The 26,629-nt window shown below is 43.0% G+C and overlaps 1 protein-coding gene across 3 annotated transcripts in view; it reads left to right on the forward strand.

Annotated features, from left to right (window-relative positions):
* The window catches only part of LOC307237841 (SPRY domain-containing SOCS box protein 4-like), a 62,969-nt gene extending 38,406 nt beyond the window's left edge, over window positions 1-24,563 (forward strand). For all 3 annotated transcript variants that reach the window (XM_080010615.1, XM_080010616.1, XM_080010617.1), the window contains one exon: window positions 22,086-24,563. In XM_080010615.1, coding sequence (XP_079866741.1) covers window positions 22,086-22,213 — 128 coding nt within the window. In that variant the 3' untranslated portion in view covers window positions 22,214-24,563. The remainder of the gene's footprint in view (window positions 1-22,085) is intronic.
* Window positions 24,564-26,629: the final 2,066 nt, after the last annotated feature.

The raw sequence follows: 26,629 nt of genomic DNA on the forward strand, positions 1-26,629 counted from the left end.
TTTCACTTGAGCTACTGTGAGAGAGAGAGAGAGAGAGAGAGAGAGAGAGAGAGAGAGAGAGAGAGAGAGAGAGAGAGAGAGAGAGAGAGAGAGAGAGAGAGAGAGAGAGAGAGAGAGAGAGAGAGAGAGAGAGAGAGAGAGAGAGAGAGAGAGAGAGAGAGAGAGAGAGATGGGACAGGATGGAAAATGAAAAAGCAAGTGGTTGAGGGAGACGAGGCTGAAGCTGTGACAATAAATGACAGTAAGACAATAAATGAGCGCAGTCGTAGCGGGAGGTAGGGAAGAACAGGCAGAAAGATTGGGAAGGAAAGTCTTGCCAGGGCAGGCGAGTCTTCACATGTCGACCCTCGGCCTGCCTTCCACTCATTTCCCCCTCTCTCTCTCTTCTTCCTGGTCCTACTCTTTCTATCATTTACTCCTTCTCAGTCACCATTACCAAATACATACACCAAAAAAAACATGTCAAGCGCGTACAGATTAAATGCACTTGAGACTGAAAACTGCAAATCTATAGTCAAACTGTACACTCTTACAAATTGGTCTTTAGTTCCCATAAAAGGTCCTTGAAAAGGCTTAAAGCAGCGCACCTATGGTGTGTGTGTGTGTGTGTGTGTGTGTGTGTGTGTGTGTGTGTGTGTGTGTGTGTGTGTGTGTGTGTGTGTGTGTGTGTGTGTGTGTGTGTGTGTGTGTGTGTGTGTGTGTGTATTTGTATGTGTGTGTGTGTATTTGTGTGTGTGTGTGTGTGTGTAATGCTCCATTGACCCGTTTCCTTTTGTGTCAAACAGCTGTGAACCTGGTAGGTCAAACTGACACCGAGAGAGTGCGAGAGATGCACGGCGTTATTTCTGAAGAACATTGCGGCATGAGCTCACAGCCCATTATTTCTCCATTAATCCTACTCCTCATCTGTTCCAGAGAGAGAGAGAGAGAGAGAGAGAGAGAGAATTCCAAAACTAGACATGAAGGACAATATACGAGCGCGGATTTCACCGGTTTACCTTGGAAACGGGTGTTGTATACGCTTGCGTATTTAGAATCCGTTGTCACCGAGTACAGTAGGAAAATCGCTCCAGAAAAGTAGGTTGACCGTGGTGCTCATGTTTCTATAAATGTCACTTTTGCGTTTTTCATCTGCTGTGCAACATACAATAAAACCTCCAATTTTCCCCTTCACTTGTTCAGATTCAGCTGCATATTTTATTCATTTTGCAGACTGGGCCTTACCAAAATGGGCACCATTTAAAAAATAAAAAAGACCGCAGCATTGTTTACGTGCCGCTGCTTTCTTGACAGAATGTTGTGTTAGAAATGGAACCGAATAAAGGTCTTTGTTTTAGAACTAGGAATGAGGCTCATTCTTTTATACGGGTTATAGAGTGGAGAGACGGCCACTGCAATTTATTTGTTTAAATCAACCTCATATTGTTCTCCGCTGCCTTGTTTGAACAGGGCACGATGACACACACACACACACACACACACACACACACACACACACACACACGCTTATGAATGGAACGGATAACTCCCAAGTGGACACCTTTCCCATTCTTCCTCTCTTTGTTCAGGAATCAGCCCTGACTAACAGCTCAATCCAGCCTCCTGTCATTACCCCCCCCCCTTTCTGTTCCTTTCATGAAATTGTTTTTGTTTCTATTCACAACAGTTTAAAAGTCCAAAGCTAAATGCCCATTTCCTCCTTCAACTTATACGACCACTACCCCCAAGCTCACATTTTGAATGGAATGTATTCAGTGAGTATAAGTCGCTGATTTGGGGTCTTTTACCATTTCCCACTGTGTAGATTCAGGATTCAAGAGGTTATTTGTCACATACATATACATATACAGTCACACATATATGCAGTGAAATGTCATGACACCCGGTGATCACGCACAATAAGCTCTAAAAATACTAAAAATACTAAAATGTGTGCCGCTCATGTCACTGCGTGACTGTTGCTGTAGTTGTGGAACAGCAGGGGGCATACTTCCCGCCTTGCATGACATCGTGCCTTCTCAATTACCAAAAGAAGATTAGACTTGCGGTGAGTCCCTGTCAAGGTGAATCCCAGCGCTTAAGTTCTAAATAAGGGCTCCCCATTTCCAAAGTAAAAACTCAATCTCATCTTTATGTACAAGAAGTGGAAGTCATGGTGGAACATGTTTCTATCTGGCGCTAGTCCCTTCTCTGTCCTTTCAACTGGCGAAACATGATCTGCGATACATCTCGTTATTTCTCGGTCTCTCTATCTCTCTCTCTCGCTTTCCCTCTCGTATTCTGACTCTCCGCCACCCCTATCACTTACACAGTGTTAGTCTCTCTTTTATTTGTCCTTTTCGCTCCCTGGTTTTTCCTGTTGCCGTTTTAGCGGCTCACCCTCAGAAACAAACTGCCTTCTCCTGTAGATTTTCTCGTTGTGTTCCATTTTGACAGCGTTCAGTATGTACTGTCAGGGCGTGATGTCAGTGTACATACTGGATGTCATATTTTCGGTTGAAGTGTTCTCATCCATTTCAAACATGCTGGTAGTTTTATTCAGCAGGCCTTGGATTTTCTCAAAGACGATCCACCAGTCAAGAGGAAATGACTGACGAAGCGCTTTCTACACTGTTTTAATTTGCATGAGAGAGCGGGGGAGAGGGAGAACAAGAGAGAGAGGGAGAGATGAGGTTTTTTTATGGATGTGAGTGATGCGTGATGGATCATTCTCTTGTTGTAAGGACAACCATTATGGAGTGTGCCAAGCTAAGGAGAAAGGGGATTCATTACCTGGTGATTAATCATTAGCGACGTAGTGAGTGGCTCCATTCCAGATCATTAAACATCAAATCCCTTTCCTATAAAGGACCAATACCACAATATTAACTTTATACTTAAAAAATAACCCTCTATGTTATGTACAATTTCTTTTTTATGTGTGTGTGTGTATTCAGTCTTAAACAAAAAAAACTATAAAGCCCAACTAGTTTGCTGCCCGAGAGACATTGTTATGGTTGAGGCCTTTTCTCAAAGGGACTGTAGCAGTAGAGGACGGAAGGGCGAGTACAGCACATTATGTCCTCATGATCTGTTTAGCTGGTGTCACGCAGCAAGCCTGCACCTCCACCTCTTCTTCTGCTACCTGAGAGTTACAGGAGCTCTGTCACCGAGTGTGAAGTCTTTCAATCAGGCAGAGCAGCGACTCTCTCTCGAGTGGGATTGTTCCCTCTTTCTGTCATTAGTAAGTCACCCCTAAGTGCGGGTATTAATGTGTTTGCTCAGCTGTACACTCCACCCGTACATGTGTTTAGCACCCAATTGGTTTTCCGGGGTCACTGGGTGTCATGAAAATGGACGGTTTTCATCTGCTGTCACATGACGGTTTTGAAATTGCCTTCAAAGGTTCAAATTAGCATCCAGCAAAGGAACCGTTTTTATCCCAGAGAAAATAAAATCGAGTAATCATGTTACCCTACTTTCCTCCACTAAGAAAATGCTTGTTCAGCCATTTTTTTCCAGCAGCTCTGAATATTTGCTGCGCTCCTCTAAACGATCACACTTGTGTTTTTATGTGACCGGTTGAAGTTATTCTAATCGGTCCATGAGTTTTCTGTCAAATACAAGTAGTGTGCTTTTCACCAAGAAAATGTTCACATCCACTGAACTATTGGGGCCTTGCTTTAACAATAGGAATTCAGAGGATGAGGTAGGTCGGTATCTTAAAATCCACAGTCGTTGAAAAAAAATATTGTATTGTGATTACAGGCTCATGTAAATAGACGAAGGAGAAGTTAAATACCTCGCAGACCGTTTGGGCATGCAGCGCTTCACTTTTCATCGGGACACATCTTGGTGTCTTTGTGAGGTGGCAGGAGGTGATGCACCGTTCTGGATATAGCCAGAGTATGTTGTAAAATAGCACCATTTTTAGGATAGTATTCAATGTCCACTGGGACTATTTTCTAATTTTACTGGGCTTCATTCCTCTGACAATATTTAAAATATATCTCAATATTGAATGTATTCAGTGTACCCCGAACATCTAATAGTTAACCCAGGTATTTTGTTTGCCAGTCCACCAAAATCTGTTCCTGAACAAATTTGAGGCGAGAAACAAGCAATCCAGTTTTTGAATCTTCACTCATATTAGATCTACAAGGCATCATTTAAAAGTTTGTTACGACTTTTGTTTCCATGCTCAAAGTTTGTGGGGGCCACCGCACGGGATTATTTTGTTTCATGTAAACTTCCGAAAATAAAATAAGATAAAATAAATACATCTACAATAGAATCTATTTTGATCGATTTGATTGACACAGCGGATCAGATGACCATGTAAAGAAATCCGTGACGAGCTGACGTCAGCTCGTGTAGAGAGTAGAAAAAAACCTTTTGAAAACCGAGCGTTCAGAGCGGTCGGAAGCCTCAGCGTTTTGTTCACAGCGATTACTTTGTCATTAGTTTACCTCATTATGAAACCTTGGCCACGTCTAATATGAACATCCTACATTGTAACATCATATATTTGACAGAAAATAAGGAAACGCATAATAGGTCCCCTTTAAATATAAGGTGCAAGGTGATACATGGGTAGAAATTGCCGCAGAATATATGTTGCTAGGTTACCTATTTTGAGTCAAGTCATTTCATCCAAATGAATAAAAAGCATCATATCCACTGACAGTCTTTACGCCTTTCCATGTCTGCCTTCGGTCGAAAGAGCACTGGTTAGCATTCCAGTTGGCACTGTGAAACACTTTCCTTTTTTTCTTCTTCTTTTTTTTTTTTTTTTTTGCACAAACCGCAAATGGGCCTAGAAGTGAAATTTACTTTTGCCCACAAGACAGATTCGTTTTCAATCGCTGCGTAGCAACAGTCAAGAAACACAATCAGTGTTTCAGCCAAACAGTTCTTCCATTGCATGTTAAAAAAAAAGGTTCCTGATGTTCAGGCCAACTTAATATTAGTTTCATTTTAATTGTATCGCTCAAAATAGAGTGTGGTCTATTCATATTTTACAGTTGTCACATCTAAAGTTGATACAACATTATGTTCACAAATTACACTACATTGACAGAGGAATGGCCTCATAAACAGTGCTGAGCAGTGAGGATCTCCTAAAACAATTAAAACCTCAGTTGAATATTATGTGCATTAACAAAACACACTGAGTTGAGTCATACATTTCATAAGACTTGGAAAGACTATGATAAAATCGATGATAAAGGCTTTGGTGCAGTTGTCTGAGCATGTGTCCAGCTTTCCATGAGCCCAGTGGAGCCCAATAAATGGGATTACATTCAGTCAAAGTGTAGTGTTTCACTCAGAGCAATGTCGATATCAGCGGCATGTGGACCTTGAGACAATACCAAGAAAGATTACTACTCTACTCAGCTTAATGGATAAATGTTTAAAGGGATTAAAACAAGTCACTAGTTGATGCCACTAAATCTGTTCCGGCAGTTAATTCAAAGGAGCAACATTGGACCTAAATTCAAATTTTAAGCATTGATTTTGATAAAAGGAAATTGATTATTTAAGCGTGATTTTTCCTTTGGTGGGCTCAAGCCAATGAAGCATCAGAGTAGCGCTCGTTGGCTCTCTAAAAACGTGCCAAGCGGTTGGGAACACCGATGCCCCGTTTTCACTGTGATATTCTTAGACACAGAATGTGAGTTGGACTTGTTCAAGCCTCACTCATCACCCGATCCTACACAGTTTTTTCGGATGAAAACACTTTCATAGTTCACTGGCTTCGGAGCTTTAGAGAGACTACTTATCTTCACAAATTGGATGGGATCAGTCAGCAACTTTGGAACATAATTACACTACACTTCAAGGAAAATTGAACCAATTCCATCTTCAAGGTTAGGGGGGGGGGGGGGTTTATTTTAAAAATTTTCTTTCCAGTCTCGGGCCGTGTACGTGGCCTGACATGACCCCGTTGGTTATATAATGGCTGACTTTGCATGGCGTCATGACTGTAAGCCAGGCAAAAGATTAGCAATGTGTGTCAGTCTACAGGAGTGAGCAGCTTTCCCCGAGCCCGGGGGCAGTTTGGGCAAATTTGACGCGGCGAATTGCAGGCATGTAAATTGATGTGGTGGGAATGAAGGTTCATGCCTCGCTTTGTCAAATTAAAACAAAGGAGTAAGGACATGTTTCACTGTGGGAGACATCCTTGAAATTCTAAGAGCATTTTTATTCCCCAGATATTAAAAAATTTGATCGCCTTCCAAAGAAGTAATGTTTGCGGCTTGGTCATCTCTGCTTTTTATAAATGGACATTGAATTAAATGGTTTGACAGGATCCCAATGTGGTATGTCTGCATGTTTCTTAAATCAAAAAGAGGTGTTCCCAGAATCTGTTTTGCAGTGAAATATTGAATTTGTCTGTGGGATCTGGCTTCATGAAAATGTCTAATTTCCCTGATTAGTTTTTATCAAGGCAAACTGATCCTGATGTCACCATTGTTTCTTTGAGGGCCTTGTTCAAGCTAGCCACCGACGGGGTTGCAGCGTGAAGTCCAGCAGCTCTCGTCTGGTCGCCGTAAGGTCACACCGGCAGCGACAGGGCTTCTGTGCCCCTGGCTTTTGTGGCCGTGTCAGCTCAAAACTGACCGGCTGTTGCCGCGGTAAACATTTAAAACCTTTCTCCTTTTCCACATCTAATATACATAATATAGATAAATAGATAGATGGATAGATAGATGGATGGTGCCGTGTATACTTGTTTAAAATTAAAATGGTGGAGCTGTTTACTTAGCAAAATAAATTACCTATCAAAAAATGACACAAATAATCTTGCCATCCGAACCCCTAGAATAAAGGGATAGAAGAAGCTTCCAAAATGCACTGGGATAACTATTCAATGAGGAATTATAAATAAGAGGAATCATAAATATATTTCTATGTGTGAATCGTTCCCGTCCAGACTAACAACTAAACACAGTGTGGGGACGGGGCACGGAGGAACGCGGCACGACTCGTAGAGGAGTTCAGATTATTCTCTGTGCATAACGCACGAAGAGGCGGTGATCGGGGAGAGAGTCACGGACAAAGTGTCCCCATTACACACGGTTTCATTCCATACCATTCCACCCATACTTGTTTTGTTCCAAAAGAAGATATAAAATAAAATAAGCTACATCTAAGATAATAAAAACACACTGTTCTGGCGCACCGATCGTGGGCACCCCATCGCTGGCGTGCGCATCCTCGGTGCCGTCTGAGAGGGAGACAGGGTTTTCCGGGAGTTTTTCCTTGCCCGGATGAGGGTTCAGACCAGGTTGTGCCGTTTATTTCTATGTGAAACGTAGGTTTGTGAAGCCCTTCGAGACTGTATTGTGATTAAGGGCTATACAAATAAACTTGACTTGACAAAATGCCCCTCAACAATCTCTTAGCGCCCCCCCCGCCCTCGGTATGGCACTCTAGGCAGTCTATCTCGATTATACGAAGAGCAACCCCCCCCCCGTTCTCTGCCAAATAGTGGAATATTTCCATTGAACTGCCAAATCTGTTTCGACTGACAAAATTCTCAGTCAGATACTGCCCTAATTTGTAGTACAAGTAACAGCAACAGCAGGCCATCATGGAAGTGGACATGAGCAAAACTGCAAAATTATTGTGGCACTTTGAGTATATTCTGCTCCTGTTCTGTGAATTAACTTATTTTGGGCAGCAGGCAAGGATATTGCATTGAACAGTTACCTGCAATTTCTCCTTTAATATAAAACCAGAGCTCCTGGAACTGTGGGTGGTGTGGACACAAAACAGGGCACGACCCTTTGACTGGTGTTGAGGTACACCACAAGAGTAATACATTGGTTTTAATGAGCCTGTGTCCTCATTTGGATCCAATGGTTATTAATGTGAAATAATGGCTATTTTTAAGTCACTGCTGGCATAAGCAGCCAAGCCGAGCAGTGTGACGTGATTAATTCACTGCAAGCAGAGTTATTCTAGGCAAGCCAACTTTGACCTCTGTGCGGCTGATGTGAAAACGTAATTCCTGTCCGTGCTGTCCGCCTTCTCTCCCTTTGTCATCATCTCCCCTTCTTCCGTCTCCTCTGCACTGTCAGAAGAGCAGAGTCTGAATCCCAGTATTGTCCCCCAAAGTCCTCCATCTCGCCGCTCCTAATCTCAGTCACAACACACTCCTCTTTCGCTAGCTTCCGATTCATCTATTTCTCCGCACTCTGGCCCTCCATTTTCTCCTTGTGCTCCTCTTCCTCTCGCTCCTTCCTGGGTTTCGTGCTTCCTCTCTCCCGCCTACTTTAACCCCTCCCTTCTTTTAATCTCTCCTCCCATCCCTACCCTCCTCTCCTCCCTCTCTGCTGCAATCAGGGCCCTCAGCTCCTGTTCTCTGTGGGTCCACTGCTCCTCCAGTCTGCGGCTCATGTGGAGGTAGAAGTGCCAGCTTCCGCTCTCCTCCAACATGTCCTCTGTTCTGCTCAGCAGCTCTCTAACCTGCTCCTGAACCCTTACCTTCCCCTCTCCCACCTCTCCTCCGCTGTTCGTCCTCCCGAGTTCCTTATGGGAATCTCTTCTCTCTACCCCACGGAGTTCCTGTTCGGTTTTCTCTCAACCTTCCCTGCTTTGTGAGTTTCACCTTCTCGCTGTCGATTGCCATCTTGTGACCCACCATGTGGTATCTGCAGCGCCACTTCTCCATTAACCATCGCAGGGCGGGGCCTTCTGCTCGAATGTGCTGCTCCATGCTGCCCCCTCAGCCAGTCTCCAAAGGTGAACAGCACCATGATGTGCATCCAGACAATGGAGGTGAAAAGCCACATTCTCCTCTGCACGGCTGTCCTCTCGTGCTCAGTGAAATTCCAGCAGCGGGATGACTAACAGAATGACGTGGGGTCCTCCAGGTTCGCAGGAGTACTTCGATTTCCTCGTCTCGGGGTGCCGAGTACTCGGATGAACTCTAACCTTGAGAGTTAACAACGGTCACGTGGCGTCCAGTGACAATGCTATTGGCATCCACGTTAGTCCCACCACCTCTGGTTTCAAAGATCTGTCCCTGGTCCAGCAAGGTGTTGCCCAAAGAGCTCTTGTCTGTCCGTCTTGGGCCGACCAATAGCAGCTTCAGCTCCAAATTGACAAAGGAGAGCCTGTGTCGACGGAGACAGAAATGGATTACAATGTGTTGGAAAAAGAAAGCTGCGACGGAGTCTAAAAATGAATGCTCAAACATTTCAGAGCTTGAGAAAAGAGTTAAGAGATGTACAAAACATTGCTCTCTGAATAGATCTAATAAATTTAATTAAACAGAAAAAACATGTTGCCTCAGATTTATTTTCTTTTTTATTTCTAGTTAAAATGTTGAATGGTATCTATCCTATTGTAAGGTACCATCAAGACTGACAAGACAGAATATTCTATTAATCCATTTGCACACTTTTTTTTTTACTTGAATTGATTTGTTGTGATTCGTGAGTACAGTTTTTAGTCAGAAAAGCAATGAAAATCTAAATTTCTATTGTGATGAGAATTGAAACTGTCGCAACCTTTGGAGCAGTCCAGAGGTTTTGTAAATCTCATATAGATCAAGTACAATTTTGCACTTACTGCCAGGTGGGTTCCACCTTTCCATTGTGTTTGCCTTCTGCAGCTCAGTCTTGGTAGCATTTACCAGATCCCTTCACAATAAACGTCAAAATCTATTGAGGAGAATCAGTGGCACGTCAGTTATTCTGGAATCATGGCTCACAGGATATTAGGAACGATAAGAGAAAATATCTCAAGCGTATGCTTGAATAATGAGGGTGACTGTGTGACTGCAGTGACTGAGCTGATCCTCTCCCTTTAGCATCTCCCAGATTATCTGGCTGACTCCCCAATTTTGAGATTAATCAAACGGCTTTACTTTTCATCGAGATTTCCAAGCAGCTCTGTCCATAAAGATCTGTTTGAAGAAGCCTTAATCTAAAAAAAACCAAAACATTTTATTTAGATTAATTGTTTTTACTGTTTAATGTCATTCAAAGGTTTTTACCGTTGCCAGACAGTGAATGGTTTCTGACGCCCTGTTTACCAAAACCCTGACTATAAAGTCATAAATTATGGAAACCTTTTATTGAGTGCCTTATACTAGTAGAAAAGACCCAGTATTCCGTTCTCCCTGTTCCCCAAAAGCTCACATTATTTAAATGATATGATGAACGATGAACTCTTTATCAATTAACCTGTTTATCAATGTGCATCCCCCCAGATTACAGATTACCAAAAGATTACCGTTAACATTTTCACAATCAAAGAAAACATTAGGACACATATGAGCTATAGCTTCTCTGGGTTATTTAATCTAGTGTAGTGCAGTATCTCCTCATTTGCACTACACTAGATGAGATATAATATCTGATAAGCATCAGGAGATGATTAACACCATGGAATGTGGAGACTGCTGGCCTAGAATTTACCACATGTTTACCACATGTGGTAAATTCTAGATAAAGATATTCTGAGGAAAGTTGCCAATGTCAGACTGATACGCAGCCTGTCTCTATTCCAAATGCTTCCCTCTCATTGCGCCCTTCTTCAGGGTGCTCACAATGATTTTAAATGTTGTGTTTTCAAGGTTAGAAACGTCACTGAGATTTCTATAAACAAACCTGGGAAATGCCAAATTTGGTAATATTATGTCTACTTTGATTAAATCTCTTGTGAGGAATCTATTGGTTGCAGTGAAAGTTTGGATTTATCATACTAAAGAATGTTGATGCTGGAAATAGTTGATTTGACTTTTTTCATTTTTATGAACACTTCTTATATCTTTGATTTAACTGTTTGCTGTATATCATCCTCGTAACACTTCTAATTGTAGATTGTGGGTGTCTCTTTGTTGCCACCTGTCCAACCTATTGTATCACTGGTGTGTCACTCCATTAGGGCCTTGATATTAGTTTGAACCCTTGTGGTGATGGGATGTTGAAATACATACTTCCCTGTATTGCTCCAGAGCAATTTTTTGGCATGTAAAGTCATGGTTGAGCAAGTTTACCAATGTAGGGCTCGGTTACACTTTGTTTCAGCTGAAGCTTGTCGTTTCAATGCAACTTTTGTGATTGGATGTGCCCGATAGGATCACAGACCTAGTGTCCTGATTTGAATGCGAGCTCTGTGGCCGGATCTAATTTCAATGCCAAATATTAAAATTACTTCATGGTGAAATGACGCTGGATGCAATGGAATCCGTTTTGTTATTTTTATATCTTGAAATGATATTTAGTGGTAGGGCAATTTAGAGCGCAGCGGAGGCGAGCACTGTACTCGTGCATAACAAGTGTGTGTGATCGCGGTTTCCATGGAGAGGTGTGTGTAGATGCGAGAGTGCAGCCAGCACCGGTGGGTTCATCTTGTAAACGGGACCTTCACCGACTGGGTGCTCAACCTCCTAATACAAAAAGCTTCCTTTGAGCGGCTACATGCGATTCTACACGAGCATCTCCAGCCCCAGCACACCCACCTCCATGCACCCATGTCTGTGTGCCGGGCCGGTGACTTTCCTCTGAGTTGTGTCTGGGGCAGAATCAGTAGGGTTAGGGGGCATGGGCCGTGGTTTGCTGACATAGCTGGTAGTCTGCCCACATCGTGGCCGGATTGCTGTCCACATTCCTATGAAATCCGATCACAATGTTAGCCGGGCCACCTCGGGATGTGGTCTGGCTGATCGGATCTCCAATGATGTCAGATCCGATCTGATACTGTCCAAACCTGATGCTGACCTGCGTCCAGGCACGATCGGATCCCAAAAAGTGGAACCAGGCCCTTGCAAACATCCATAATGGTTTTTCTCAATAATTATTTCTGGATACAGAATGGATTTCATTCCCTACATGTGCCCTTTGTCCATCTTAAAATACAACCAAAGTAAATAAATACACCCGACTCTGTTACTTCTTCAATCCTGTCAGACTGTTTTTGTCAGACATTTGCCGCACATTTTCAATGCCCGTAGTGCGTGTGTGTGAGCTCTATACAGTATGAGTTAGAGTAGTGTGTTCTGTCTACTAAAAGTGGATGTGTGTACTTCCCCTAGTGCGCAGGCCTACACAATAGTGTGGGTTCATTCTCCTTGAGCAGGGACAAGCAATCAATTTTCTATATTACAATTTGAACAGCCTGAATAGTTCAGGGTGGCCTGGTTAATATACAGTACTCCATTGTCTGGAGGGCATCCATGAAATTAGTTTGACCTACAGCATAACCGTTACCATCTAAAAACATGTGAGCCCCATTCTAGCCTGCCCAATAATCACTAGGCTAACACAGCAGGTTATTCATGGACATGTTAAGAGCCGTGTCAACACAGTGATCATACAAACAGCAAAAACCAGTCGCAATCATTAAGAACTCTCTCCCCAACATCAACGAGCTGTTGAAGAACTTCATCCAGACACAAGACGCACCCCGCACAGGGAAACAAACACGAGACATCAACTCAAACAACAGTAAAAAACAGAAAACAGCCGTTGTGTAAACAGGTGTGGCAGATAGTAAAGCAAAATTCCTGTTGCTCAAACCTTTGAGAGTTCTGCTTCCGATTTACAACCGCCAGGGCAGTAGCTACAGAGATATCCATCCGGCTATTTTTAGCCGCAGGACCGTACAGTCCTGCAGGTAACCTTGAGTACATCTCACTACTCGGCTCTCGACGTCAAAGCCTTTGACCCCACCCCCATCCTGGTAATTAGAGGGTATGGAATGGTGTAAAATTGACACCTTCCTTTTCTCCCCCAGTTTTCTTCTATCGCCTCTCCCTACCTTCCTCCTGCCTTTGTACTTTACTATCTATTTTCTGTCGTGTCATTAGCTGGCACTATTGTGTACGTTCAGGCTTGTGCCCCCCCCCCTGTCGGTTGTGTACACTTCTCAAATACATAAGGAATAAAGTCTGGGATTAGCGCCTCAGATGGCCCTGTAATAAGAGCCCACCTGGTGTGTGTGTGTGTGTGTGTGTGTGTGTGTGTGTGTGTGTGTGTGTGTGTGTGTCGCCAACTGTACCCTCTCCTCCACCTTTCATCTCATCCTGCCTTTGTTTTAACTGTCCTCCTCTTCCCCCTTCTCTTTCTCATCCTCCACCCACCCCCTCCCATCTTTCTTTCTCTCCCTTCGTCTCTTGTTTTGATCTTTGATTTCCAGCCTCTCTCTCTCTCTCTCTCTCTCTCTCTCTCTCTCTCTCTCTCTCTCTCTCATACACATTGTCTATGAGGCCAAATTCCTAGTTGAAGACCTTGTCTGACGGCGAAAAAATGTTCTTTTGCTACTGCTATTTACAGGATCGTCATTAAAACCAAAATACCAGAGTACAGTGTTGTGCTATATTAAACATAGAACATTCATACATTTTTTACTATTTAGCCAGCTGGATTAAATACAAAACTCTTAAAACAAACTACCTGCATTCCATAAGGATAATGAAAATAACCCTGAATGTCTAAAGTTGTAGTTTTATATGTTTACATCCAACTTTTTACATTTTATTTTCCCTGCGTATTTGGCAACTCTTTCGTTTCCTTACCGCGACACATCGATAACAGCTATGGCTCCTCGTTTTAATGCGTGTGATAAGCAACAACCTGAATGTTTGGGAGTAATAAGAAGTTAAATCCTATAAGTGGGAGCACTGTGAGGCGTTTTTGGGCTGCTCACGCTGCGCTGCCGCCAAGGATGCATGAGGGTCAGCCAGGGCGCCTCTACCGCCGGCTTCCACCGTCCTCTCTCCGTCCTTTCTACTCACTCAACTGTCTCTCTCTGTTCTTTCTCAACTCTCGTCTGTTCCAGCCCTCCCCTCACATACTCACTATGTTCTCCATCCCCCTGTCGTGTGCCTCTCTCTCTCTCTCTCTCTCTCTTTCTTCAACCATCTCCTCTCCTCCAGTTTCACTCCTCTCTCCCCGCACCCCAGAGGAGACCCGCGATTCAGTGAACTGTGGATTTACAGTAAAGAGAGACGCCGGGCCTTAAAAAAAGAAACAAAAAGCAAGGGTTTCGATTACCTTGCTTCTCCCTCGTACCAGCCAGCTCTTCCCACAGTGGCCGCGCTCCCCCTCCCTCCGCCAGCCTCCGCCAGCCTGGCCAGAGGGCCGTGACTCATACCGCCAAAGCTGCTAAACCAATTCACAAGCAACTTTTTCAATGCTGGGAGAGCACTGGGTGAATGTTTACGTTAATGTGAACTAAACAAGGCTTTCAAAAAAGTTTGGAATGGTCAGAGAGGAGGGTTTGTTTTTTTTTTATCCTGAAGTAGCATAGCCGGGGTTCAGCCTTGCGCTTGCAGTTTGGCAACAGGATACATCCGGAGGCACATTAGATATGAATAGAACCAAGTGCCTTTGCATGACGTCAAGGAAGCTGTTGCTTCTTGTGTGCTTGGACAGCAGGAAGGTGGTTTAATGAGCAGGGCTGCGTATGCTGCTGGCCCTTTTTTGGGGCTTTTGTCTGTTTCATCAGCGATGTGTCTTGTTTCAGTACTTGTCCTTTGATGTGCAATCCATGCAGGTCTCCCGACAGGTTGAGGTAGTAAAATACTTTACCACATTCTCATACTATAAATGGCTACACTTTTGTGTGTGTATCCACAAGATACTCTCAAAGTACTGTCCACAAGATACTCTTGAAGTTTCAGTGCTTTTATTACATGTTCGGCTGCGGTTATTTCCTGTTTGAAACGTTATCGTGATGTTTCTAAATCCGTCGCTTCTTGAAACACACACTGTATCCCTTTTCTCCTGGAACACGATTGATTTTTCGACAGTGAGTTGCACTTTGTATCCGCGCCAGGTTGCGGGGCGGGTCGGGGATAAAAGGGCTGAGCCTGGCTTTGTACACAAATTGGTAGAATGTCACAGGCCCAGCCCTTAACAGTGACCGTTCAGTTCATCTGCTTGTGTTGCTGTTTTATTCACCATCCAAACACTGTTAATGTGTTTGGATGATGAATAACCCCCCCTGCCCTTTGTTGTGCAGTAAAACTCCATAACAAACTTCAATGTTAGGTGTTTGAAAATGCATTATGATTGCATTTCAGTCTCATTGATTTGCTATCGTCGGCAGGCGCTTGGTCGCACTCTGCCTGCAGGTTCTCGTCAAAATCACATAATAGTGTAAGCTTCCATGAGGCAAATCTGGTCATCTGTATTAATCAGCCTCTGATCGGATTAGCCTAGTTTGTAAATATATTTGGATAACGGGCAACAGGAAAAGACGTTGGTTGCGGCTACGTAAGCTGTTCCTTGCATTTATATTGATGCTTTCCTGTTTGTCCTTGATGAGGCTCAGAGCCTCCGCCTTACCTCTGTAAACAAGCCAAATGCTCCGTGGGGAAGCTGGTCAAATATTAACTTTGCAGATGATTTCCTATTGTTGCAAGGGCCGCGACTCTTTGCTATTGGTGCATTTTATCATTCGAATTTGAGCGATTTGTGGGTACGCTTTCTGTTTCCCTGGTCAGTGTTCTGATCGTGTGACCCTATGCGCGTTAGCGGGTGCAAGCATTTGCGTGCATGCTTGTCGTCTACAAGTGATGTTTCATTGTTTTAGTCTGTTCTTACTTGTGTTATATTATGTTACAGTTTTGTTTATTTGTCGTTGTCCTACGTGTTCATGTATGACTAGTCACATGTGTAGATAATTTATAGCTATTTGACAACTATTTTTCCACTAACTTACCTTAATGGAACAGACCTAATACATGTCAGAGTAGCCTATTCGCAGGTACAGCTCATAGAATAGCAGATCTAAAAATCTTTTGTAATATAGAAGTTATAAAAATAGCAATTCATATTCCAAGCAGGATCGATCATTGCTGTATGGGAATTTGATTATTAACAGCATGGTGTTATTGATCCATCCGATAATCCCTATAGAGTGGGAGAGGGGATGCAGAATGCTTAGACCTGGTCGCCACTTATCCCTCGGCCCTCCATTTATCATTATAACCTTTTTGGTTAATTTCTTTCCTTTCGACCCGATGGTGCCAGAATTAACATTTTCCAGGCCTGAGCTGATGCAACAAACTTTAACATCTCCCTCCTATCCCTTTTTAGAAATGGCTCTCTTTGGGGTTTTTTGAACCCTAAAATGGGAAATGCCAAAATATCTCCATCCTATCCTTTCAACCCATCCATCTTACTTTCTCCTCACCAGTATGTCCCTTCACTCCCTCTCCCCAGTGTCAATAGAAAATAAATCTCTCACTCCTTTGCTGTGTATTACATCTAATTAAAGGTGTTATGTCACATTTTTCTACCCCATCACATTATGTTCCCATTGCCGCTATTCACATCCAAAGAAGGGGAGTATTCATCTAAATCATTATCTGTCATCAAACAAGATTGTTTTTTATGTAAATGGTTTTAATCGTGGCATACAAGACGCTGTCTAGTAGCTGAAGGGTTGCTAGTTTGATCCCTGCTAATTTTAATGTGCACATATTGATGCCATAATTACAGCAAATATGACAATGAATCTCTAAATATGCATCATTGTCCCCGCTGGAAATATATAATCTGGTTTTGAAATGTAATGTTGAACATATGAAACTTCTAATCACGCAAAAAATTTAAAGAATACATTTCTTCTTACATTTTTATAGATGGACATTTCTCAGTATCGGACCTTTTTTGTTGTTATAAATGAGCTTTCTCCCACCGCTCATAATCACATAATCTCCGCTCAGCTACTGTCGTCTGTGTATTCAGCTTCATGGGCGAATAAATCCTCATGTGTGGGGCCACAGCATAATTAAAAATGTGCCAAAGAGAATCAGGCAGGTAGTCCATCTCCAGTGTACAAACAGGTAGCATTAATTATCTGTATGATGGAAGAAATGCCCACTAATCCTATCATTGGGTGATTCATCAGAGGATCATTCTAGCTTCCTTAAACTAATAACAGCGGCATGGATTCTTGGTAGCGGTACTTAGAGCGCAGGGCTGGGTGATAAATTGATTATCGTCATTCAGTGGTATTGTACTGTGGCTGAATTAAGGCATTGTCAAAACCCAATTAACGATTTGGCAGTCTAAATTGAATGATGATGAGAAAATGTCGCAATATGAAATATAAGAGTTATATAGGAGTTTTCATTTTTTTTTTTTTTTTTTAATATATAATGCTTTTAATGCCCCATACTGGTCTATGAAAATAACCCTTAAGTAGGCAAATGTGAAAGTTCCATATCATTATTCTTCCACAACATCCAACTGTATCCTGAAAATATTCCTATCACCTAATTTTATCTCAAGGGGAAGGTTTTATTGTGGGTCCAATAAGCATGTAATTGGTTTGACATTGCTTCTTTCTGGTATCTCAGAACATTTGAACGTCTTCCTGAAAGATCATTAACAAGGTGTTTCTGCTCTTGGAACAGGCCCTGATAGGACAGCATAATGCCAAATATGGGCTATTAACATACATTAAACATTTCTCATTAATTACGAATGTTCTAGTGATCTCACTGGAGAGAGAGGGGTGACAGTCACTCTCTTCTCAGGTGCCACAGAGATGCCTCTGTGCTGAAATTATCTCCACATAAATGGGCACCAAAGCGCCTTAGAGCGCAAATTAATTGGATTTGGTACAAAATGCGCTCCCCGTGATAGGTACATGAACAGACTTAGACATGAACATGTGCACACGCACGCACACACAGCTTGTATTCCTGACTGTTCTGATTCACCATTGTATTAGCAGTCATTCATTTTCGAACCGATAGCCACAAATCGACACTTTCAAATCCAACCTTCTGTGGTTACGTTTGACTCCTAACTGAAATAACACTTTTTCCACTTGCTGTTTATTCTGAACAAATGAGTGTAGCAATTTTACCTGCCACATGCCATCCGAGTGGCGTTTTCAGGGCCCTCTCACACACAGGCATTGTGGTTGAAAACACACCACCTTTATTGTGTGTGTGTGTGTGTGTGTGTGTGTGTGTGTGTGTGTGTGTGTGTGTGTGTGTGTGTGTGTGTGTGTGTGTGTGTGTGTGTGTGTGTGTGTGTGTGTGTAGGTGTGTGTAGGTGTGGGTGGATGGGGGTTTTACCCGTTGCTAATTGATTACTCTAACAAGCAAGATGCAAACAGCCACCCTGATCCTGGGCCCCATTATCTAGATCCAAGAGAGACCCAAAAGTATTTTTCGTAACAGTAGCTCATGGATTGCATAACACTGTTGTGTTTGAGAATGCATAATATTCATTGTCATATAAATTATTATTATGACTCAATAAAACGGCAACCTTTAAAATTCTTCCATAAAATGAGTTTGTATTTCATTTTGACGTGGTGGTATATAGAATACATAGCAGACAATTTATTGGCCAACTTCTGAATAAAATTGAAGAGACTGTATCAAAAAGCACATTTGTCAAGAGATAAAAGAGCCAATTTTAATGTGAGCTATTTGAGCTATTTGAGTGTGTGTGTGTGTGTGTGTGTGTGTGTGTGTGTGTGTGTGTGTGTGTGTGTGTGTGTGTGTGTGTGTGTGTGTGTGTGTGTGTGTGTGTGTGTGTGTGTGTGTGTGTCAATACGTGTGTGTGTGTCTCGCTCTCCCTGACCCTCAGACAGTCATTAGCCATGGAGGCAATAACGCAAACGGCATCGGTGTTAATATCTCCTCTGTCTATATTTAGGCCTGGTTATGCGGTTCTGCAGTTTTGCTTTATGACTTTTCTCATTATAACCATATTTGAAGAAGAGCATCGACCTGACCTGACCCTAGCTTTGCCCTGCCCACTACACTGTGTGTGTGTTGATTGTTGCATTCATGCTATATTTTAAACAGAGCCATTTTATACCAAATGCAAAGTAGCTTCTTCCACTTGTTTATTGTTTTCCACAGTGTGTGACTCATTCCTCTGCAGTTCACCTACCATACAGTGTCATTAATTACTATCCTATTATATGACAAGAGTGGCTCTGTGCACAACAGGGGGTAACGTGTATTTAACCCAGCTGCTTGTTTGGTTGCTTTGTTTATTTTTTTTTGAGCGCACAGGTGTATATGAGCCCACCTAAACTTACAGGTGCCTTGACTGGCTGCTGATGAGTTTTTCTTCAAGAAGAACTTTGGGAACAGGAAGAAAGGCCCCTGAGCTGCCTCAGTCACTCTCTCTCTCTCTCTCTCTCTCTCGCTCTCTCTTTCTCTTTACTTCCTTTTGGATGAGTGTTAACTGTTGTCTTTGTGCCTCAGTTAACGGTGTCTTCTTCTGTTTGCACTCATTTGCTAGGAGCATCTGGTTGGTGTCGCAGTATTTGGTTGGCATAACGATTGCGGGTCATCATGTTTGAGGGAACCGGTGCATAGTGAGTGTGTGTGTGTGTGTGTGTGTGTGTGTGTGTTGGTGCCCATGTGGAGTTGTCAGAGAATCACAGGGTTTACGGTCATCATGTACAGTCTATCCTGTCTGCCTGCTCATTTTTGTGATATCAATATCCAATCAAATGCGGTGTTAATTGGCAATTTATATTACTGAAATAGTAGCAACCATGTGGTGGGATCAGCGATGTGTAAGCATTGGCCAATGGGTCAATTACAGTTGTTTGAGTTGAGTGAGTGGAGAAGGCAAGAGAGCATTCTGTTTGGGTGACAAAGAACCACCAGAATGGTGCTGATATAAACATGATCAATGATGATCACATGTACAAGTGATGGTACAATACAGATATCTCATGTAAATATAATAAGGAAATATATATAAGCAAGAAATATACAGTACTATCACGAGCAGGGAATACAGGTACTCCTCACTTAACAACCAGGTTCCGTTCCTAGGACCAGGTCGTTAAGCGAATTGGTCGATAGGCGAGGACCCGTGTTAATTCACGGTAAGGGGGCGTGGCCATTGTGAACGCTAATGTAGTGAATACTGACAGACTGCGGGAACGAGACTGAGAACGAGAACGAGGATGAGATGTATACAGTGAATATAGTGTATATAGTCTACAGTGGGGCAAAAAAGTATTTAGTCAGCCACCAATTGTGCAAGTTCTCCCACTTAAAAAGATGAGAGAGGCCTGTTATTTGCATCATAGGTACACCTCAACTATGAGAGACAAAATGAGAAAAAAATAATCCAGAAAATCACATTGTCTGATTTTTAAAGAATTTATTTGCAAATTATGGTGGAAAATAAGTATTTGGTCAATAACAAAAGTTCATCTCAATACTTTGTTATATACCCTTTGTTTGCAATGACAGAGGTCAAACGTTTTCTGTAAGTCTTCACAAGGTTTTCACACACTGTTGCTGGTATTTTGGCCCATTCCTCCATGCAGATCTCCTCTAGAGCAGTGATGTTTTGGGACTTTGGGCTGGTTGTCTAGTAATCTAAAGGTTGCTGGTTCGATCCCAGGCTCCTCCTGCTAGCATGCTGTAGTGTCCTTGAGCAACACTTAGACCCCTAATTGCTCCTGATGGCTGCGTCCGTCGGTGTTTGAATAATTGTAAGTCGCTTTGGATAAAAGCGTCTGCTAAATGCGATGTAATGTAATGTAATTATTGTATGCATACTAACACAGTTTACAGATGCATAGATTAGAGAAACACACAGTATGAATTGTTGTTGTTTATTGAACTGTATTGTTTACAATTTTCAAGCGTTTGTCTCTGTGCTCCCCGCACATGTGATTACCCCAGGTAGGATTGCAGACAGCCGAACCAGAACCGGGACAGTCCAAATCCTTTTCTAGAGGGGAGGGGCCCAGACTTTTCCAAGTGTGCGACTTTTTTCTGAGCTGTTGTGAGTTCGAAGGAAGAAGCTGGCACTGGTTAACTGTCAAATGCAGGAGAAAAACTGTAGGATAATAAAGAGCGATAAGGGGGATGATGGCTCTGGCAGTGTGGAAGCCCTTGTTGACAACAAGAAATGCAGTCTCAGAGTGAGAAGCTTTGAAACAGGATTGAAGGAGAATCGAATTGTGCTGAGAGAGAGCGAGAGAGAGAGAGAGAGAGAGGAAAAAACAGGTGAGAAACGGATTGTACAAAATTCCCTTTCATTATTATCATGGACTCTAAATTCCATTTGGCGCAGCTCTCACGCTGATGCACATCTCTTTACAAAGAGCCTTCCTCTGCTTTCTTGTGTGCTCACCTAGTCTCCTTTGCGGTCTCCTTTGCCCTACAGCTTAGACCACAGCCTCTAGAATAGCACTAGATCCTATTTCTCTTAACTTATTAACCCCTCCGGGGGAAGAAGGTCAGCGAGGAGGAGGAGGAGGCATGGAAAACAACTGCACCTTAGAATGTAGCGACAAGCTGCACACACACACACACACACACACACACACACACACACACACACACACACACACACACACACACACACACACACACACACACACACACACACACACACACACACACACACACACACACACACACACACACACGGCAGGGAGAGCTCATACAATAGGTCATGGTAGTGATTCTATACAAGTGGGGCACCCAGATTATTGTGTGTAATACTGTGTGTGTTACTAATGTGTAAGGCAGCAGGTTGTAAAGGTGAACTGAAATATTTAAAGCTCTGTATCCAGTGGAGATGGCGAGGGAGAAGAGGTGCGCTACAGCTCTTGTGCTTGTTTTCTGTCTCTCTCTCTCCTCATACATTATGTCTCAGTTTCTTCGGTTACAAGGGCCTAACACATAATGAGCTGTTCTATGTGTCTACAAAAAACATTGGAAAAACTCCCGAAGTCACAATCAAACCAGGACCATGTTCCATATTGTTTAGTCACTCACACTTTACGACTCATTCAAAGCAAAAACACCACAACCTGTTGTTCCAGACTATTTTCACGTTGGAAAACCACTTTAATGGATGCACGTTGAGAGGTTTATTGCGGTACAGTAGTGTGTCAATTTTCTGACTGAGATTTGAGACTCGTCCACTACGTAGAAGATGATTGATCTATTTAGAGCTCAGCCATGGACAACACTCTGACACATGCATGGAAAACACACGCACCTCATACAAGTCGCACAACACTGCACAGTGTGTCCATGTACTAGATAATTGTGTTTTCTTTTTAGGCATTACCCTCTAACCCCAAATTACCTTTTCTCAACACCCCCCTCTCTATCTCTACAGCTGAACCACTTCCACTGATGGATCTATGCAGGCGTGCTGCCCGCCTGGCGCTGGGCCGGGAACGGCTTCAAGAGATCGAGAGCCTTCCTCTACCCCAGTCCCTCAAGAATTACCTCCAGTACCAGTGACTGGATACAGCCTGACCGAGTACACCTACTGGGAACAGTGGGCCGTGGCCCAGCGTTCCGGACAGTGAAATAAAAGGCATGGGTGGAAGGGGAATAGGGTGACGCATGAACCGAAGGGGAGACTGTCCACATGGGGAGGAGTATTGCCCTGCACTGTGTGGATGGATGGGTGGCTACTAGTGACTGAACTTCTCCACAGGGCCAGGTTCTCAAGCAAAGGTTACAATGGATACTTGAGTTTTTGCCGCAAGCTTTATTTTTTTAAACCTATTTAGGATTTATTTAGGACTAAATTATTGTCAACGGTCTCTCACCGATATCTGGCTCATCCAGAGGGGAGGGACCATCTTCATAAGAAATGATGTGTTTTTTCTGGTGGAAGAGATGGTGGCGGTAGCACTCGAAGGCTACCTCCACCTAGTGACTGAAATGAAAACTGCAACATGATAGCGCACAAATTTTATCCCTCGATGCCTTCTGACATAAATCACCATATCATTATTACTGGAAATGATTCCATATACCCAAGGTCCTCACTGATGCAATTGACAAGCATACATCCTAAACATTCAACAACGGTAGCCCAAGGCCCAATTGTTCATATTGATTTTTGATTAATGCTGTCTTAATCCAACTCTTTGTTGCTCAACCAAAAGCTCATATCACATACAGGCCCATAGGTTTTTTTTGTACTGAATAATGGACAAGGAAATGGCTTTAAAGTGCACTCAAATTTCCTCCATAAATGAGAACATTCCAATCATTATTTTCATTTTGCACACATCTGACATCAATAATATTTGGGTAGAAGGAGAATTACATTTTACCATGAAGTTTGGTTAATTCAGGGCGAGGTCAGTGTTTGTACCGACCACTTCAAAACAAAGTATTCCGCTCCAAGCTGTCTGTTAAAAGATGAATGCAGTATATAGTAAGAATGGTGTAGACAGAGTTCCTTGGTTTGCATGCGGCAGATCATGATCATAGATAGCATCTGGTTTTCTAACCGCTCATCTGCTACAGGCGAACTGGGCGGCGTTCTCCTGTGACCGTAGTGACCAAGTGTACCCAGCAGGCCTCTACACACGACTGTCTTAAGAACCATGAACCAGACTGGGCCACATCTAGTCTTAATGGAGCCACGCATTGCGGATGTGAAAGGGGGGGGTTGTTTTTTGCACACCATGTCCAGTCTTACAGCTTATTGCCTTGATGCCTGAGATTAAGGAAAACCAAAATATTAAAATCATCAAATTCACACATTTGATTTCAACATCAAATTCACCGCAGAAGCAAAAAGTTTTAATTGTAATATCCATGTATTCTATAATGCTCTTGTTGACGGTTGCATATACACATTTCAATTACAACTCAGCGGAAGCAGTGTCCCATAATTTAGCCTCTTGTGGATTTGGGAAGGAATCCCACCCACCCCCCACAGAGGGGGGGGTTCTGTGCAGTCCACTTGGTCCTGGGATGGCGCAGCTATGCACACCTCTTTAAGTGTCGATCGGACCGTATTGTATCAGTCTAGTTTCTGACTGCTCACATCTACGCTGATCTACCTTCATACTCCCATCGGTGACTCAGCGTATAAAGATGTGAGTTTCACGTCATAAGTTACTTAATAGTTGAAAATTAGGTGACGTAAAACTTTTTTTTTTTTTCACCTTCACTTGTTTATTGCTATAGTCAAATCGAGTAGAAACGTTCCTTTTTCTTAGGCCTCAACGTGATACAAATATACAATAAACATGTGACGGTATGTCCCTTTCTTATGAGAGTGCTGTAGAAGGTTTCAACCATTACGTTGAACGGCCGTAGCAACAAGTAGGGCAGCGACGGCTGCTTCAGTGGTATGGGAGCGACAAGCAGCCTCCAAATAGGATGTGGACACATACACACAAATCATCAAATACACACGCACTGTAGACCAATCATCTTTTTACTTCCCTGTAAAAGGCTCAAGTCACTTTTATACATCTACGTTTGTATCCTATATTATCACTATTATTATTATAATTATTTTGTTGTGAGTGTGGAGTCTGATTCTGACGACGATGGAATGATATTATTTGGATGTTAATTTATCAAGAGCTAGTTCAATGTTTGTTCTTTTAAATGGATCATCAATGTTACATTAAGGTAAATTACCCAATGAAATGATGATGGAAGATAGGAATGAGTAAAACCCAATGCTGCTTTTATTATTAATTCTGTTATTAGTTGTGGATTTATCTCCTTTCGGAAAGGGGAGAGAAGGGCCGTTCAAAGGAACAGTAGAATGTATATGGAGAGACAGTGTTGTTGACCATCAACAGCTGTGAAATGTGAATAAAAGCCAAGTGAATTTACAATATGTGGGGACAAACATCTTTTCAGCGTCTCCAGTCTTGTGTGCTACTCCTCTTCACTACTCTTCCCCCACAGCTCGACTGTTTTATTATGTGATGACGGGCACTGGGTGTGGGTGGGTGTGCGCCATGCCAACACTATTGTTCGACTGATCTGCAGTGGTAAGATTGTGTGCGTGCTACATTCTGTAAGCCTACGATCTGCACCCATGCTGGGGAGGTCCCCTAATTCAACTCCCCAACTTCCGAAACCCGAGCCAACTTTTATACCACCGCTCATCTAAGATGCTAGCTGAAGTATTTAACATACATACATACAGAGACACACTATTTCATTCTCACGTCATCAACAGGCTCACCAGAGTTCAACCTGGGTTCAAACTCCAGTTTAAGCGATAGTACCTCCTCTCTGGGCGCGAGGGATTGTCAAGCCTGTGTGCTGAACGGTGGATGCACTCCATTAGTATCTATGACTCTATCTGAGGGAGTGTGCAATGCCTTGAGGGAGGACTTGGCCTGCAAAGCATTCGGATGCTCGTTCCTCCTCATTGCCGAGCCCACACTTTCCACTCCAAGAGAAGAGCTAAAACTCATCAGCTCCCTGTGTATGTACATTTCAGATAAGGAGTATTTTGATGAATGGATACTTTTTTTTCCCAATTATAATGATTACCCAGATCAATACATCAATAGAGATAATGAGATGAATTGATGAGTGGCCGGGAAATAACGAATTTGCTCCAAATGAAAGCAATATGTTGTTTCTCCAGACCAGAGGGACATAAGCGTCTACCTATACAGGGAATTGATGAGGGAATTAATGATTTTCATCAATATCATAATTGACAACATTCCATTTGGAAATTTTAGCATGCTGCTTACAAAACATAAATGAAATAGAAAGTCAGTAAGTACATTTTATTTATAAAGCGCTTTTCAAAACCAGAGTTACAAGGTGCTGTACATCAAAGAAAATAGAAATCAAAAAATAGAAGTTTAGGAATAGAGATGAAAATGACAATATAAAAACATGAAAAAAAAAAAAAAATGCCTCACTGCACCAATCTGCGTCGCGTCCCACGACTTTGCCCTCAGCTGCTATGCTTGTGCCTTTCCTTCCTCCGACACACAGAGGTGCTTCAAATCCCGTCTTCTCCCCGACATCTCCAGCTGGCTGTCTGCCCGCTGCCTCGAGGTCAAGCTGGAAGGGGTGTAGTGCACGTTTTCCTGTCAGAACCTCGCCCTTTGAACGACTCCTCCAGCCCTCTCCGACTCGAGATCTCCTTCCCAGGTGGCTGAGAATCCCGGACGCGCACATTTCCATGCGCGTCTCCACTTCACAGACGCACCACCCCATAGGTTGATGAAACATCCGCTTCATCTGGACTTTCCTAAGGTTGGGATCGGTCGAGTCTGTGGTTCCCTCCGGCCTTGACCCCTTGAGACCTTTTTTGGTCCATGAAGTTCCATGACGTCAAATCTGCCGAGACCTCTCAAAGGAAGAGGGAGTTGCAAGTCTTTTTTCCGGCAAGCACCCTCAGCCCAAAATGCATCAATGACCAAATTTATTTTGATAAAATCTTGATGAAAAAAATTTAATAAAACAACTCACACTGAACGACCAATAGTTACAGAACAAAGAAGACCACTCCACTGCGGCATCGAGTGAACACACACCATCTACGCCGGCCATATGCTGCGCAAACACTATTGCCACATCAATTTTCTATGAAGACAGGTCCCCAGCGGCCACTTTAAAGTAGCAGTAAAGCTGCACTTAGCTTCCCATTGTGAAACCTTGACAACAAGGATTGAGGGGTGAAGAGCCTGCATCACACGTTGCCCTTCTGAACGGGATGCTCGGCCTTGAGATCCCTTGATAATCTCCGTCAGCAGAACAACGGGACAAAGCGGAGCGGAGATCACTCGGTGTGGCTCCATCAAATGTTTTCAGCTGGTGTGGGGAAAAGTCTCTCGTTCGCAAGAGACGAAGGCTTAGCGGCGCGAGAAAAAGATAGCGCCCGGGTTTTGGTGCAAACGGCGTCGCTTTGCAGCACCCGTA

The sequence above is a fragment of the Zeus faber genome (assembly GCF_960531495.2).
Source record: "Zeus faber genome assembly, chromosome: 12".
Lineage (NCBI taxonomy): Eukaryota > Metazoa > Chordata > Actinopteri > Zeiformes > Zeidae > Zeus > Zeus faber.